At 54.7% G+C, this 16,595-nt stretch overlaps 1 protein-coding gene across 3 annotated transcripts; it reads left to right on the forward strand.

Annotated features, from left to right (window-relative positions):
- Positions 1–1,811: 1,811 nt before the first annotated feature.
- CAMK1G (calcium/calmodulin dependent protein kinase IG) lies at positions 1,812–16,499 on the forward strand. 3 transcript variants are annotated; one of them, XM_050985306.1, is made up of 13 exons: positions 1,812–2,344; positions 5,820–5,936; positions 7,787–7,915; positions 8,168–8,242; positions 8,816–8,954; positions 9,736–9,859; positions 10,348–10,423; positions 11,749–11,861; positions 12,685–12,763; positions 13,195–13,282; positions 13,706–14,313; positions 14,697–14,816; positions 15,394–16,499. In XM_050985306.1, exons 2-12 carry the CDS (start codon positions 5,845–5,847, stop codon positions 14,791–14,793), a joined length of 1,620 nt encoding a protein of 539 aa, XP_050841263.1. In that variant the 5' UTR covers positions 1,812–2,344; positions 5,820–5,844; the 3' UTR covers positions 14,794–14,816; positions 15,394–16,499. The 3 variants fall into 3 exon arrangements, with proteins under 3 accessions (XP_050841263.1, XP_050841262.1, XP_018778920.3); XM_050985305.1 differs by having other exon boundaries at positions 15,746–16,499; XM_018923375.3 differs by having other exon boundaries at positions 1,813–2,344; positions 14,700–14,816; positions 15,746–16,499.
- The last annotated feature ends 96 nt before the right edge of the window (positions 16,500–16,595 follow it).

A 16,595-nucleotide genomic window follows, 5' to 3' on the forward strand; every position in this document is an offset into this window, starting at 1 on the left:
CACACCCCCACGGATGACTCTGGGTCGGGACACGGAGCCCAGCGTCACCCAGCCCTGCCCCTGCCACCGGGGAGCCGTGTCCCCAAGGGCCACCCCGGACTGTGGGACAGACTGCCAGCCCTGGACAGACTGCCAGCCCTGCCCTGGCTTCGCTGGCTGTGTTTGCATTCAGGGTGTCCTGGCTCAAATCCTGCCCCTGACCCCCCCGGGCACACAGGTCCTGCCCAAAGGGCCCCGTTCCCCTCTCACTGAGGGTTTGGGTGGGAAGGGATATTGAAAATCATCAATTCCCAAATTCCCCTGCCCCAGGGGCTCCCAGCCCTGTCCAGCCTGGCCTTGGGCACTGCCAGGGATCCAGGGGCAGCCCCAGCACAGGCCTGCCACCCTCCCAGGGAGCAATTCCCTCCCAACATCCACTCCAAATCTTCCCTCTTTTAGTTAAAAGCAATCCTCCCTGTCCTCTCCCCAGCTCCTCAGTTGGAAGTCCCTCTCCATCTTTTTCAGGAGATATTTTTTCTCTCCTCCCAGGCGTGTTCCAGGTGCTGCTCCCCGGGCTGGGCACAGCAGCACCTTCCCCCCGTGCAGAGGGGCTGCTGTGCTGCACATTTGCTGTTTCCCTGCACCCCTCAGGGTGATTCACAGCCAGCAGTGCAGCTTTCCCTGCCCCTGGGTGAGAGCTGCTATTTCAGCTCCAGCTCAGCACAGCTCCCTCCTGCTGTCCCAGTTTCCAGCAGGGAAGGTCAGGAGTGCCCACCTCCGTCAGTGCTGCCCAGCAGAGCCCTCGGGGAGCTCTCCCCTCACTCCTGCAGGTGGTTGCTGTTTCCTCTGGCTGTTTCTGAAGGCTCAGCTCTGACTCAGGGGTGTGGGAATGCTGCAGCTGCACAGCCCTGCTCCCCTCCGTGTTCCCAGGAATGTTTCTCCCTCCTCTGACTCCTGGTCAGCCCCAGCAGGGCCCTGCTGCCCTGGGGCTCTGCCTGTGGGTTTGTGACACGTTTGTGACACGTTTGTGACACGTTTGTGACACGTTTGCAGTGGGTTCTGTAGGGGCAAGGCAAGGCAGCACAGCCTCCTCCCCACACACAGCTCCTGGGGCTGGCACGTCAGAGCTTCCCTTTGTGCTCCTCACCTCTGCCTCGAGCTCCTCCAAACCATCCCAGGATGGCTGGGAACCCCAAAAAATCCCCAAAAAACCCTAATGAACCCCCCAAATAAACCCCCCTAAATAAACCTAAATAAACTCCTCTAATAAACCCCTCTAATAAACTCCCTAATAAACCAAATAAACCCCCTTATAAACCCCAATAAACACCCAAATAAACCCTATAAACCCCCAATAGAGCCTCCCACACCACTCTGGCTCTGGTGCCTCCCCTGCAGTGGGACTGGCTCCCCCTCACTCCACAGGTGAGGCCTTAAGTGACTGTCAAGGTAAAATCCATGGAAATTCCACCCAACCCTTGCTCTGAAGGGACCCTGCACGTTCAGAGCCACATCCAGGAATCCTGACCAAAACCCCTGGGGAGTTCCCAGGGATGGAACCCCACAGCAAAGACAGGAGCAGCACCCCAGAGCCTCTGCCTTGGAACCAAGCTCCTGAGGGAAAACATGCCCAGAAAATGAATGTGATTTTCAAGTATTGCCTCAGAGCTGATTTATTCCTGACATAAAACTAAACTCCACAATGATATGGACTTTTTCCATGCATTGTTCTAGATGGCAGTGTAAATCAACTGAGAATGCAGTCAGTAAAGTTGTTATTGCCAGCTCTAAAACCCCACACCATAGAAAAGATTCAAAGAATTATTAATATTTCCTCTATTCATATGTGCTGTGCTTGAGCAGGCACCCACAGGGAGGATTCAAAAGTCAAAACAGAGCCATGGTTTGGGGTGAAACAGCCCCAAATTCGGGCCATGGAGGTTAACCTCTGCCCCGTGATTGTTCTGCAGCGTTTGTGCCATTCAGAGATGCTGAGGAGCATCCCCTGCCCGTGCTGGAGCTCCTGGGACAGCCAGGGCAGTGCCACGGCAGTGCCAGCCCGTGCCAAGGCAGTGGGGGCGGTTTCCAAGCCCTGAGGAGCCGCTGGGGTGAGGAAGGCAGCCTGGGTTTGCCTCGGGGATGTCTCAGCTCCGGCAGGAGCGGCTGCTGCACGCCCAGCTCCAGCCCTGAGCCTGGGGCTCCAGCCCTGCCGCGCTGTGCCCGTGCCCCTGTGACTCCCTGGTTACCATCTCGGCTCCATCTCCTCCTCCTCCTCCTCCTCCTCCTCCTCCTCCCGGCTCTAATCCCCGCAGACGGCGCCGAGCGCGGGCAGCCACCAGGAGCAGCTCTGTCTCTGCTGACTTGGGTAAGCAACATTTTCCTTCCTTCCGAGCCGTTTGCTGCCCCTGCTCCCTCGGTGAAGCAGGTGGGGTCCCTGCTCACCTGCTTTGCTTTAAATTGGTTTTATCTCAGAGCAGGGAAACACCAGAGGACTCCTCCTCTGGGGTACCCCCAGCACTGGTGTTGTGTTCAGGATTTCATAGAAAGCTGTCTCTGACATTTTCCATCCAGAGTGTTGTGGGGATCTGGGGTATCTCCAATGAAAATGGAGATTTTCAGGTGTTCCCAAGTTGGAATGGATGGTGTGGTGGGGGGATCCAGGGCTTTGGTGTGGGTTTGTTTTTAATGGCGAGCTCGTGGCTTCAGTTTCTTGTTCTTTTGTCCCTGAACACAGAGGCTGCCCTGGCACTTCATTCATTCATTCATTCATTCATTTATTCATTCACTTGCAGATTTGCTTACTTTGCTGTATTTTTTTTTTAAATCAAAGCCCTTTGAATTTGTATTCCCCTTTTTTTCCTATGAACTTCTAATTCCAAAGGCAAAGCCCTGAAAGCTGCATGTCTGCTCTCCCTGCCCATGGAAGTTTGTCACGAGACCATTAATCATGACTTACAATCATTCTGCTAATGCAGAGCATCCATTCAGGAGCAGGGCTGGCTGCAGATGGATTTGTGGCTGTGGATGGGGAAGCAGACCCGATTTCCTCAGAAAGATTTAAGCAAGGTCATCATAACAGCCCTTGCACCCTGAGCAGTGTGGTGCTGGATCAGCCAGAGCAGAGCAGAGGTTGGCCCAGCTGTAGGAGAGCCCAGAGGTCAGACACTGGTGTCACATTGTTTGGGATCTTCTGCCCAGGACAGAAACTCAGGTGCAGCCCTGAGTGCTGCTGTGTTTGTTATGGGGGCAAGGGGGAAGCTCCACAAACCAAAGCTGTGTTCTGCTCTTCCCTCTCAGCTCCACAGGGTCTCACCTGCATCACTTGATGAGCTTTTCAATCTCATTATCCAACCGTGGCACACCGGAGTGCTCACACTGCCAGGAGGTGAACGGGCACAAGGGCACCGCAGCCCACTCTGGGATCAGGGGTTAAAATAATGGGAATTATTTAAATAATTATTTGAAATCATGTGAATTCCAGGTGCCCCTGGGTGCCCTCTGTGTGCATGCCCGGGCTGGGGCTGGGATCTGTCCCCAGGCCCAGCTGGACGGGGTCAGGGTGGAGCTGGCAGGGAGGGAGGGCACGGCAGGGCTGGGGTGTGCAGGTGGGCACAGAGCAGGGCAGGGAATCTGCCATTCCCAGCACCAGGGGCTTGCCCAGCTTCTGCCGTGGTCCCACTGCTGTGGGAAGTTTCTCCAGCTGAGGGAGTCCATCCACAAACCCAGGGCTGGGCACTGGGAAGGGCACAGGGTGCCCAGAGCAGCTGTGGCTGCCCCTGGATCCCTGGCAGTGCCCAAGGCCAGGCTGGAGCAGCCTGGGACAGTGGGAGTTGTCCCTGCCATGGCAGGGGTGGGATTGGATGGACTTTGAGGTCCCTTCCCACCCAAACCAGTCTGGGGTTTGGGGATTATTGCACAGAGCTTGAATAAATAACAAAAGACAAACAACAAATGCATCAAACATTGCATCGTGACCAACTGCTGCGAGGTGCAACAGGTGATTCAGGCAGAGGGAGACAAAGGGGAGCTCCCAGGGAATTCCCATTCTCCTGAGCCCATGATCCTGGCTGGGCTGAGAGGCCCCTGGGTCCTGCACCCAGCCCTGGGCAAACTCCTGCCCTGGTACCAAGAGGAAAATCCCCGGGAAGGATGGGGTCCAGCAGGAGCAGAGCGGGCAAGTGTCCATCCCCTGAGCCCTGCTGGGATCAAGGATGGTTTGGGGACCTCAAAGGGCACTCCCTTGCACCCCTGCCATGGCAGCCTTACACCTCAGGAGCTCAAACATTCCATCCTTTGCTCCCAGAGCAGCACGGAGGTGAGGGCAGGCAGGAGGGGACTTGCTGCTGATGGCACAGGGAAACTGAGGAAGCAGGAGATCAGCCCCACGTGTGGGGAGTGAGAGCTGCTCCTGCAGCCTGTCCCCAGCACCGGCTGCCTCACACCAGGGGACAGCAGGAGCAGCTCTGACACAGGCACATGATTCACAGAGAGCGAGCAAGACATCACCCTGCCTTCCCCTGGGAGCAAACCCCCTTTAAAATAGGGAACTTGTTGAATCAAACACCAAAATACTCCGGGAATGGAGCTGAAATGAGCCAGGATTGAACCCCTGGCCTTGGATGGGCCAAATTCTCAGGAGTGAGTGCCCATCACCCCCTGTCCCCAGGGCTGGGGACAGCCACCTCTGCCCAGTGCAGCAGGGTCTCTCTGCCCTGTTCCCTCTGTCCCATGAGCTGCTCCCAACCAGGACGTGCTTCAGCTCAGGAGCCCAAAATGCCACTCGTCCCCAGGGCCAGGCTGACCTACTTGGGCTTTTAATTCTCTTTTTTCACCTCGAATTCTCTGGCTGGCAGCAGCCAGGGAGAGGGATGGAGAGGGATGGAGAGCTCCTCTCAGTTTCCCCTGTCACTCAGCACCACCCTGCCAGCTCTGATATTTGTTTAGAGTGGATAAAACTCACCTGCCACCACCAGCTGAATGGTTCTGCCAGCAAATTCTCTTTCTGTGATATCCCAGATCTGTACACTTGGGATGGGCAAAGGACTGCAAAGAAAACTTTATTTAGGGACTCAAAATAATTGGCAGAAAGTTTTCTGTTGATTGATCAGCATTTTGGGGAAGGATTTTTGACCTTTCCTGATTTCAAACAGCAAGATAAGGCCGGGCTCTAGAAGGAGCTGATTTCTGTGAGTCACACAGGCATCAGAAACCAAGAGGTAAATAAAGGTCAAGTTCATGAGGCCTTCTGTGATTTTATGGACTGACGGCTTCAACTGTTTACAATTGAGTCAATTTTGGTTTCAATAATGTTAAATTAACCTTTAAAAATTGTGTCAAGGAGCTGAAAACCCTGCAAACGTGCTAATTAAGGAGATAAAGTAGGTTCAGGAGGAATCCAATATCTGAGCACTCTCTCATGAAAAAAGACCTTTCAGCTTCTTCCCTGCTTGAATACTTCTGCCTTTTCCAAAGGGATAAAAAGCATCCAGGAGAGCTTTTCTTTGTCTTCTGAAGGTTCAGCTGTGTCCCACAGCCCTTGGCTCCCTTCCTCCCCTGGGCAGGGGATGTTCCCCTGATGCCCAGGGATGCTCCCCACTCCCAGGGATGTTCCCTGCTGCCCAGGGTCACTTTTATATCGATTTTCCCCTGTCTCCAGGTCCCCGTCTCAGGTCCCAGTGTCCCTCCAGTCCCCAGACCCGATCTCATAAGGAGTTCCAAGGGGTTTGGGGGGCATTTCCCATGCTTTGGCCAGCTCTGATCCCAGCTGTGACTGGGGAGTGCTGGGCTCCCAGCAAACACAGACTGCCAGTGACCTCTCCTCCTCCTCCTCTTCCTCCCAGTGTTCCTGCTTCCACTCTGGAGGAGATGGGGCGCAAGGAGGAGGAAGGCAGCGGCTCCTGGAAGAAGCAGACCAGCAACATCCGCAAAACCTTCATCTTCATGGAGGCCCTGGGCTCGTGAGTACCAGCAGGAGCAGAGGCTGCTGTCCCTGTGTCCCTGGGCAGGAGCAGCCCCAGCCCCAGCTCCCCAGGCCCTTCTGGCCCTGGTCAGTGTCCTGGGTCCCTCCTGGCCCTGGTCAGTGTCCTGGGTCCCTCCTGGCCCTGGTCAGTGTCCTGGGTCCCTCCTGGCCCTGGTCAGTGTCCTGGGTCCCTCTTGGCTCTGGTCAGTGTCCTGGGTCCCTCCTGGCCCTGGTCAGTGTCCTGGGTCCCTCCTGGCCCTGGTCAGTGTCCTGGGTCCCTCTTGGCTCTGGTCAGTGTCCCGGGTCCCTCCTGGCCCTGGTCAGTGTCCTGGGTCCCTCCTGGCCCTGGTCAGTGTCCCGGGTCCCTCCTGGCCCTGGTCAGTATCCCGGGTCCCTCCTGGCCCTGGTCAGTGTCCCAGGGCTGCCAGGAGCAGGTGAGGGGTGCCCAGGGTGCTGCTGCTGCTGCTCCCACTCCTGGCTCACCCTTCCCAAAGAGCAGCAGAGCCCCCAGCCCCAGGCACAGCCCCAGGTGCCCCCTGCCCTCCCTGCAGCCCCCTGACCCCCAGGGAGCCTCTCCTGCAGGGAAGGTTCTTGCCCCACTCCTGCTGCTGCAAGGTCAGGGGCTGGCACAGCAGAGCACGACAATAACAAGTTGTATATTTAGCTCAGGAACCCTGACTCAGTTGGGGAATGAAACAAAAACAAGGATGTTGGAGTTGTACAATCCTTTCCTGTGCGTTAACAGCTTCATTTGCCTATTCATGGGGATGAGACAACAAAACATTTCCAAGGTTGTGGGGGAGGAATTGAATTACCTCCACCAGCAAGTTCTGTCATGGACAAATTTTCTGTGACTTCCGAGCCCACGAGAAAGCTCCCAAAGAAGCAGCTCCTCCAGATTCTCTGCCTTGTCAGGCTCAGAGATTAATGGAATTATCCAGCAGCTTTCGCTAAGGGAATGAGGTTAGAAAAAGCTTTGTTCTCTCCTAGCCCACTTGTTGATTCATCATTTTTAATAAGGAGCATAATTATTATAAACTGTTTGGGACAAAGATGTAGAACAGATGCCCCAGCAGCTGATTTGTAGGTTGTTCATTTCCTACCATTGCTTTAATAGGAAAATTTAGCATTAGAAATTGGGATTTTTCCCACGTGCATCGCTTCAGCTCTCTGAAGAATTGAAATGCAGATCTGGGACTTAAAACCACCTCCAAGTTGTTTTCACTTTCCCCCGGGCTCCACAGCACTGCCCTTCCTTGCCCTGAGACTCACAGCAAGTCCCTCTGAAGGCCCCCAGTTAAGGAGCTGCGTGGTTAAGGTTTGATGAGGATTAGTGAGGACTGGCCCAGTGTCACTGTCACTGCCCCAGCCGCGTGCTCAGCTCCAGGACAAAGCTGGATTGGGGGTTTTAGGCAGGTTATAAATACCTGCTGTGCTGGGGGGGCAGACACTCACTGTCACTTTGTCCCCGAGGGGACACAGGGACAGCAGCCTCTGCAGGCAGGAGAACAAGCAGAGGCTGAATTTAAAGATTAACTGGGCTTCTCCTGCTGCTTTGCATTTTGGAGCTGCAGGGTGCTGGGTGGCACAACCCAAACTGCAGCTCCCTCCTGGACTGTGCAGAATTAACATTTTCTCTACAGAAAAAACGTGGGGTTTTATTCCCACTGCATAACCTTGCCTTGGACACCCCGAGTTTGGGGCTGCTCCAGGACGGTTCCAGCTTTAGAACCAGCATCCACATGAAGCTCCAGCACATTGCTTCCTGTGCTGTTTCCCTTCTCTGCCAGTCCCTCCCGTGCCCAGAAGCAGCACCCACTGAAATGCAGCTTCTCCCCCTCTCTGCAGAGGTGCCTTCTCAGAAGTTTTCCTGGTGAAGCAGAAAAGCACTGGCAAGCTCTTTGCCCTGAAATGCATCAAGAAGTCTCCTCTCAACAGGGACAGCAGCCTGGAGAATGAAATAGCAGTGCTGAAAAAGTGAGTGTGACAGTCCAAGGAGCACTCCTGATGTGCTGGGGGCTTTAAATAAAGGCTCTGGCCCCCACTGATGGGGCCTGGTGCTCCAAAAGGAACTGGATGGACATCAGTGATCCTCTGCCATGCAGGGGAGGGACAGCAGCGCCAGAACCCCCAGTGACCTCTCCCTGGTGATTAAAGCAAGATGACTGCTGGGTTTTCCCCCTTCTGCCCTTGCCAGGATTTGTTTCTGACCCCCATTTCCCTTTGCAGGATAAAGCACGAAAACATCGTGACCCTGGAGGATATTTATGAGAGCACAACCCACTTCTACCTGGTCATGCAGCTGTGAGTGCCACAGAGCCCTTTCTTTGGGGCCATACAGAGGGACAGGGGAGGAGCAGGGGGATGTGTGGGACTCCAGCACCAACCTGGACACTGCCTGCGGCCCCTTGGCCCATCCCCATCCTAACAGCAACTTGCTGAACCACAATTTGGATCTATTTATGCAAATTGATTCCTGACAGTTTAGCAGGGCAGAGACAGAAGCATTTCTAATTAAAGCTGTGCCACGCAGGGTTTCTAGAAATGGAATGGGCACGGTGTCAGCAGCAGGGAACAGCTCTGAGCACCCTGCTGCTGCTGCTGGGCTGCAGGTCTAGCACAGAACGAAACCCTCTAGCCACTTGTGGGGAGAGCCTGAGGCAGGGCTGGGTACCTGGTGCCAGCCCCAGCAGGGCTCACCTCAAAGCTCCCCCAAGTGCCCAGGTGTACCAGCAACCCCCACTGGCAGCCTGGCACTGCACCCAGGAGCAGCCACCAGCCTCAGCCTCCCAAAAACTGCTGAGGAAGGAGCAGAAACTCAGCTGAGCTCACACAAAAGCTTTGTTTGTGTTTATTGCAGCCCTTTTCTCTCCACAGGGTGTCGGGGGGAGAGCTGTTTGACAGGATCCTGGAGCGGGGCGTGTACACCGAGAAGGACGCGAGCCTGGTGATCCACCAGGTGCTGACAGCTGTCAAATACCTGCATGAGAATGGAATCGTGCACCGGGACCTGAAGGTGAGCCCTGCCTCTGCCTCTGCCTGTACCTGTGCCTGTGCCTCTGCCTGACTGCCCTGCCTGTGCCACTTCCCTGCCCTGCCTCTGCCTGTGCCACCTCCCTGCCCTGCCTGTGCCATCTCCCTGCCCTGCCTCTGCCTGTGCCACCTCCCTGCCCTGCCTCTGCCTGGGCCACCTCCCTGCCCTGCCCTGCCTGTGCCATCTCCCTGCCCTGCCTGTGCCACCTCCCTGCCCTGCCTCTGCCTGTGCCACCTCCCTGCCCTGCCTCTGCCTGGGCCACCTCCCTGCCCTGCCCTGCCTGTGCCACCTCCCTGCCCTGCCTGTGCCCACCTCACCTGCTCTGCCCCATCCCTTCCTGCTCCTCTGTCACTGTCATATTTTATGAAAACCCCTTCGCCAGGATTTTTCTCCTGAGAACCCTCAGAAAAGAAATGTAAACCATAATTATTTGATTGTCTGGAATGTGGTTTGGAGGTTGCTCACCAACAGGTATTTTTGATTGGTTTTATGTGGATTGTTTTTAATTAATGATTAATTCTAGTTTAGTTGTGTTGGGACTCTGGTCAGTCATGAGTTTTTTATTATCTTTTTATTTAGCTTTCTGATTTTTTCCCCTTTTTTTAGTACAGTTTTAGTATTTGATATTATAAAATAATGAATCCACCTTCTGAGAACTTAGAGTCAATTCTCATCTCTCTCCTCGTCCTGGGGACCTCTCAACAACACCACAATTGGTAACCACACTCCTCTTTGCCATTTCCTGTCCCAAACGTGTCCCCAGCCTGAGAACCTGCTGTACCTCACCCCCGAGGAGAACTCCAAAATCATGATCACGGATTTCGGCCTGTCGAAAATGGAGCAGAACGGGATCATGTCCACGGCCTGTGGGACCCCAGGATACGTGGGTGAGCTGGGGCAGGACTTTGTGCTGGTGGAGCTCCTGAGGAAAGGCTTGTGCACATCCAGGACACGCCTGGCAGAGGGAAAGAAATACATCAGCATGTTGGTAACAACACAGGGCTCACAGAGGCACTGCACAGACCCTGTGAACGAGTGCAGGACTGAAAAATCTCAATGGTTTAAAAATGCAAAGAAAAAGGTCATTTTAAGGGCAATATATTTATTGAAAAAATTTATAAAAATTATTTTAATGCAATGGGATTTTGTTTAATTCCCACCAGACTGCACTGGCTGGATGCAGCTCTGTGGTCAAACCTCAGCATGCAGGCAGAGATTGTCTGTGGTTCTTTCTATATAATGGCATAAAAAAGACCCAAAAACCGCAGAGCAATTCAGCTGGGAGATGGGGCTGCTCCTGGCTGAGACTCCTGCTTCCCCCAGTGCTGGATAATCCACTGTTGCTCAGAGCTGCCTTTGCTTTGCTGTCCTGCAGCCCCCGAGGTGCTGGCCCAGAAGCCCTACAGCAAAGCCGTGGACTGCTGGTCCATCGGGGTCATCACCTACATCCTGTGAGTACCTGCAGGCAGCACAGCCTGCTCCTTTTCCATGGCCCTGCCTTTGGGAACTGCTCCTTTTCCTTGGCCCTGCCTTTGGGAACTGCTCCTTTTCCATGGCCCTGCCTTTGGGAACTGCTCCTTTTCCATGGCCCTGCCTTTGGGAACTGCTCCTTTTCCATGGCCCTGCCTTTGGGAACCGCTCCTTTTCCTTGGCCCTGCCTTTGGGAACTGCTCCTTTTCCTTGGCCCTGCCTTTGGGAACTGCTCCTTTTCCTTGGCCCTGCCTTTGGGAACTGCTCCTTTTCCTTGGCCCTGCCTTTGGGAACTGCTCCTTTTCCTTGGCCCTGCCTTTGGGAACTGCTCCTTTTCCTTGGCCCTGCCTTTGGGAACTGCTCCTTTTCCTTGGCCCTGCCTTTGGGAACTGCTCCTTTTCCTTGGCCCTGCCTTTGGGAACTGCTCCTTTTCCATGGCCCTGCCTTTGGGAACTGCTCCTTTTCCATGGCCCTGCCTTTGGGAACTGCTCCTTTTCCATGGCCCTGCCTTTGGGAACTGCTCCTTTTCCTTTGCTCTGCCTTTGGGAACTGCTCCTTTTCCTTGGCCCTGCCTTTGGGAACTGCTCCTTTTCCTTGGCCCTGCCTTTGGGAACTGCTCCTTTTCCTTGGCCCTGCCTTTGGGAACTGCTCCTTTTCCTTGGCCCTGCCTTTGGGAACTGCTCCTTTTCCTTGGCCCTGCCTTTGGGAACTGCTCCTTTTCCTTGGCCCTGCCTTTGGGAACTGCTCCTTTTCCTTGGCCCTGCCTTTGGGAACTGCTCCTTTTCCTTGGCCCTGGCTCAGGGAACCCTCTCCTTTTCCTTTGCCCTTCCTTTGGGAACTTCCCCAGGCTCTGCAGAGCAGGGGTGAGGCCAGACCTGCCCTTTCTCTGTGGAGCACAGCACCGAATTCCTCCCAAACACAGAAATTAAAGGGATGTGGGGAATCGAGCACGGGAGAGGAGATGAAAGGAATCCCATTTGCTCTGGCTGTGCCTCATCCTCTGCTTTGTTTTTCTCCAGTTCCCTACAAATACCATTCCATCTTCCCGAGGACTTTTTGTTTCCTTTCCTCCCACACTCTCAGCTCGGTACCAGCTGTGGCTTTGTCCTCTCGCTGCTGCAGTGGAGTTTTTAACTCTTTTTTAACTCTTTTGTGCAGCCTTGCTGATCCCCAGAGCAGAGAGGGACAGAGGAGGGGGCAGAGCACCCTTGTGACACCTTGTCACCACTGTCACTCCTCCCTGTGGAGGAGCCTGTGCCCACTCTGAGCTGGCACTGAAGGGCCCTGTGTCTCTGCTCTGCTCCAGGCTCTGTGGGTACCCTCCTTTCTACGAGGAAACCGAGTCCAAACTCTTTGAGAAGATCAAGGAAGGCTACTACGAGTTCGAGTCTCCGTTTTGGGACGATATCTCCGAGTCAGGTAATGCAGGGATGGCCCTGGGTCAGCTTTGAGGCTCCTTCCAACCCAAACCATTCTGGGATTCTGTAAGAAGGGAAACTCTGCTGGTTTTTCCCCATTTTTTTCCTCTGTCCTGTCAGCCACCACTTAACCAGCCCAAGCTGCTCGTGGAGCTCACTGCAGGCAGCATCCTCACGGCTTATTTCAACATCAATCTTTTATACAAACAAACAAACCTAGCAGGGGGTGTGCTGGGGTTTAATAACAAACATCACAATCCTTCCTGCAAGAAAAACAAAGGGAAAAAAAGGGGAGAGATGTAAGAGCTCTTCAGGGCAACTTCTAAATCTGCTCAGTTTTCACTTCATGGTTTCTAGAGTTATTTTTTAGGTGAATAATTCACCTCCAATTCACACAATCTAAGAGTGAAGTTTGGTACATCCAGAGTTTTTGATATTTTTTCATCTGGAGCCTGTCACTGTAAGAATCTTCCTTTACTGGAGTAATTGCAGAATTATTAAAGTTGGAAAAGATCTCCAAGTCCAGCCTTTGGCTGAATCCCACCACACCACATCACCAAGTGCCACCTCTCAATTTTTGAGCCCTTCAGGGACAGTGACTCCACCAGTGCCCTGGCCAGCCCCTTCCAGTGCCTGACCCCTCTTTCAGTGAGGGAATATTTCCCAAAACCCCACCTGAACCTCCCCGGTGCAGCGACACAAACCCCTTCTCCTCGGGGCTGACCCCTGTGCTGCTCACCCAGCAGCATTCCCCACGTTCTGTCAGGATCAGCCCTGGAGGAAGGAGACAATAACCCCTCTCTGCTTTCCCCTTTCCCAAACAGCCAAGGACTTCATCCGGCACCTCCTGGAGAAGAACCCAAGCGCGAGGTTCACCTGCGAGGAGGCCCTGCGGCACCCGTGGTGAGCTGGGGGCGCCCAGGGGGTCCTGCAGCCCCCAGGTGTCCCTGAGTGTGCTGGCTGTGCTCCGTGGGAGCAGGGAACAGGAGTGTCCCCGCAGCAGGAGTGTCCCCCACCCCGTCATTAACGTCATTGTCGTCACCGCCTCCCCCGCGCAGGGCTGGCTCCTTCTGGTGTGCACAGAAAGCAAACCATGAATAATTAAAGATGCAATTTGTGCATATTTGCCTCCACAAACAGAGGCAGAGGAGAAATCCCACCCTGAGCTTTCCCAGGCTTTGAAGTGTGTGTTTGTGTTACATTTTGTTGCTGTTTTTCCTTTGGGTTTAATTATTGCTGATTGAACTTACAAAGCAGTTCAGTGCTTGCAGAATGTGGAATGCCTTACAAATGCCATCTGCCTACGAGCCCATTTTCTCCTCTTCCATCTGCAGGATTAATGGAAATACAGCCCTTCACCGTGACATCTACCCATCTGTCAGTGCTCAGATCCAGAAAAACTTTGCAAAGAGCAAATGGAGGGTAAGTGGCTGCTGCTGGAGCCCAGAGCCATCTCACCAACACCACCAGTTGCTGCCACCTTCAACTGGGGGGGTGAGCACCCAGAACCTGGGATCCTCCAAAGCTGGGATTGCCTGCAGTCGATGTGTACAGGGTGTTTGCAGCAATATTCCCTGCTGCAGAGTGAGATTCACCCCAAGCATGGAGCAGCAGGGGCCTCCCCAGCAGAGCAGAGGGCAGGGGGTCGTTTCCCTGCTTTCCTCGGCTGGAAGCAGCTGTGAGCTCCAACGCAGCTTGCACCCGATGGAAGGTGGTGTTTGTGGGTTTGTGGCAGGAATGTGCCCATCCCAAACAGCCACTGCTGACAGCACTGGTGTCACCCGGGGGGGACAGCCTGTCCTGGAATCACCAGCTGCTCACTGGGGCTTTTGTCTCCCTCCCCAGCAAGCCTTCAACGCCGCGGCCGTCGTGCACCACATGAAGAAGCTGCACATGAGTGGCCATGGCGGGGCCGAGGGCTCTGTCCCCGCCCCAGAGACCTCCGAGCCCCCCAGGCCCAGCAGCCCCACGGGGACCCCCCCCCCACCAGCACCAAGTGACGACAAGGACACAGCTCAGGGCCCCTCTCAGCGGCACCCAAACCCACCCAAACCCCCTCAGCCCCAGCAGGAGATGGGAATGGGGGAGGAAAAGCTGCCAAGCCTCCTGGAGGAGGGACCCCTGTCCAGGGAGAGGAGCATGGCCCTGCTGGACACCCCCAGCCCCCCAGAGGAGGGACCCCTGCCCAGGGACAGCAGCATGGCCCTGCCACACACCCCCAGCCCTCCAGAGGAGGGACCCCTGCCCAGGGACAGCAGCATGGCCCTGCCACACACCCCCAGCCCCCCAGAGGAGGGACCCCTGCCCAGGGACAACAGCCTGGCCCTGCCCGACAGCCACAGCCCCCCGGGCAGGAGTTCCTGTGGCTGCAGCCCCTCCTGTGTGGGCCATGAGAAGACAAAGGCCTCCTCCTGCTCCGAGACAGCGCTGCTGAAAAAGTCTTCAAAATCCCAGTAGGTATCCAGGTCCTTCCCATGAACTTCCAGCAAATGCAATGGGAATGGAGATGCCTGGCACAGGGGCTGTGGCCAGGTGGAGGGAGAAGGGGAGGGATGAGCCAGTGCTTTGTTTGGCTGGAAGCTGTGCCCAGCCCAGGCTCTGCTGGGTGTCTGCACGGGTGAGCAGGGTGCCCAGGCTGGGTGGCACAGCTCCCATGGGCTGGAGCACACTGGAGTTCCACAGGAGTTACCAGTGGCTCAAGCTGCTGGTGCAGGGACTGCACCCAGCCCTGCTCTGACAGCTGATGTTCTGTACATTGACACCACAATTCCCCTACAGAAGGATCCTAAATAATTGCAATTTCTCTTCTTTCTGCTCCCTTTCACGCATTCCCAAGCAGTCATTTCAAGTCAGAGCTTCTCGTTCCAGTGAAAACCAGTAAACATTCGTCTCACTGTGGCACTGGGCAAACTGGAGTTTGTTTGATCATGTGATGGAGGCAGCCACGTGGTCAGAGGTGAGTGCCCTGCAATCCAATCTTCAGCTGCTCTTAATTAATCCAATTAGGGCAGGCAAAAGGGAAAGGCACAAATAGCACAGTGACTGTACCTGAAATAAACAAACCCAGGGTTTTTCAAGAGAAAAAGCCTTTCACCAAGCACCTCTCCAGCCGTGACTCAGCTCTCAGCTTCCACCAGGGCCAGGCCCCTGCCTCACAATCCAGCTTTTACATCCCAACGAGGCTGCCCAGGAACGTGAGAGAGGGAGCCAAGCTTGGGTTTGTCACACCAAGCTCTGCACTGGTTTCAAGCAATTCATGGGGAAAACACCGATGCAAACCTGACCCTCAACTGGGATTGGGCTGCTCAGCCGGGTCTCAGCTGGGGCCATGAGCAAAGGGCTGCCAAGAGCTGCAGCTCCAGGGCTCAGCACAGGAGCACAGGCAGCTCCCCTCTTTCCCAGGTTTGGCCCAGGCAGGCTTGAGTGTCTCAGTGAGCAGAGCCCAGAGAGGCTCCTTTTGTGAAGCAGAGTAAAACAATGCAGGTTGGATCCTGTTTGACCACAGCTTGGCTCAGTCCTGTCATCATTTGCAGGCTTTGTGTGTGAGCAGTGAGCTTTGCTCTGAGGAATGTCCCAAAGGTGAGCTCCTGCTGGCACAGCTCTCCTCAAAAGCGACATCAAGAGAGCTCCCTCCTGTCATGTCCTGTGCCAGTCTCTGCTGATGAGGTTGTTTGATCAGGACTGTGAAGCACAGCGGATTAGCAGCACAGACAAACGCGGCCACTGCAGGCTCCAGAGAGGCCCATTCCAGCCATCAGAGCTGTGACAGCCCTTTGTGAGAGCCACAAAGGGACCCGAGCTGGCCCTGCCCCACCGCGGCTCATTAGCAGCACGTTCGGCAGGGAAGCAAAGCCCAGTCCTCACCTGGAATTCTCTCTCTTGCAGGACCAGAACGGCTCTTTGACTCTTTTCTGCACTTCAGAGCCAGCAGTGCGAGCAGAAAGGAGGCTCTGCCCTGCCAGCAGCTCTGGAGAGCAGTGAGCAGCTGGGGCAGGGGGCACAGCAGTGCCAGGATCCATCCCTGCAGTCAGCTCGGGGTGTTTCTGGATCATTCCAGCCGGGAGGAGGCGAGGGAAGGTCTGAGGCTCCTGCTCCCACACCCAGTGTACATTCTCATAGGGCATCATCAGCTTCTGTTTCCTGCCCCTGTTTAGCTGTCAATGCACCAACACCCTGCACAAACCAAAGCCATGCAGAGCTTCACTCCCGGGGCAGCTCCCTTGTTTTTACAGCCCTCACCCTCTCCTCTCCTGGGGCTTGGTCAGTCCAGGCTTTGGCACTCTGGAGTTCAGCTGCCCAGGCTGCCCAGCCCTCAGTGCAGCTCAACAGGAGAGAGAACCTGCTAGAAACCTCCCTGTGTGTGACATTGCCACAGCAAGGTCTGAGCTCCCCTTCCAAGGCTGTAATTGCACAATGAACACTTGCTGAATAAAGCTGAGATTCGTTTTGTAAAGTGCCTCATGGTTATTCATAGAAATCTGACATGGAAATGGTCTGCTAAGTCCCTCCTAAAGCTTTCCCTGTGCATCTCAGTCCTGCTCCCACTGGTGTTTTTCTGGCAAAATGTTCTGTGGAAAATAAGCAGATTGTGGCAGAAAATCAAACAAGACATCTGATTTCACCTTTGACTATGAGCCTGTGTTTGTCTAATTTGCATAAATGTAGGTATGTTGTACAGAGAGAGATAAAATTCTTCATTTCTCTGATCTTCTTATTTGAAGGAAGATCTCAGAGG

Source organism: Serinus canaria, chromosome 26, assembly GCF_022539315.1.
Source record: "Serinus canaria isolate serCan28SL12 chromosome 26, serCan2020, whole genome shotgun sequence".
Taxonomy (NCBI): domain Eukaryota; kingdom Metazoa; phylum Chordata; class Aves; order Passeriformes; family Fringillidae; genus Serinus; species Serinus canaria.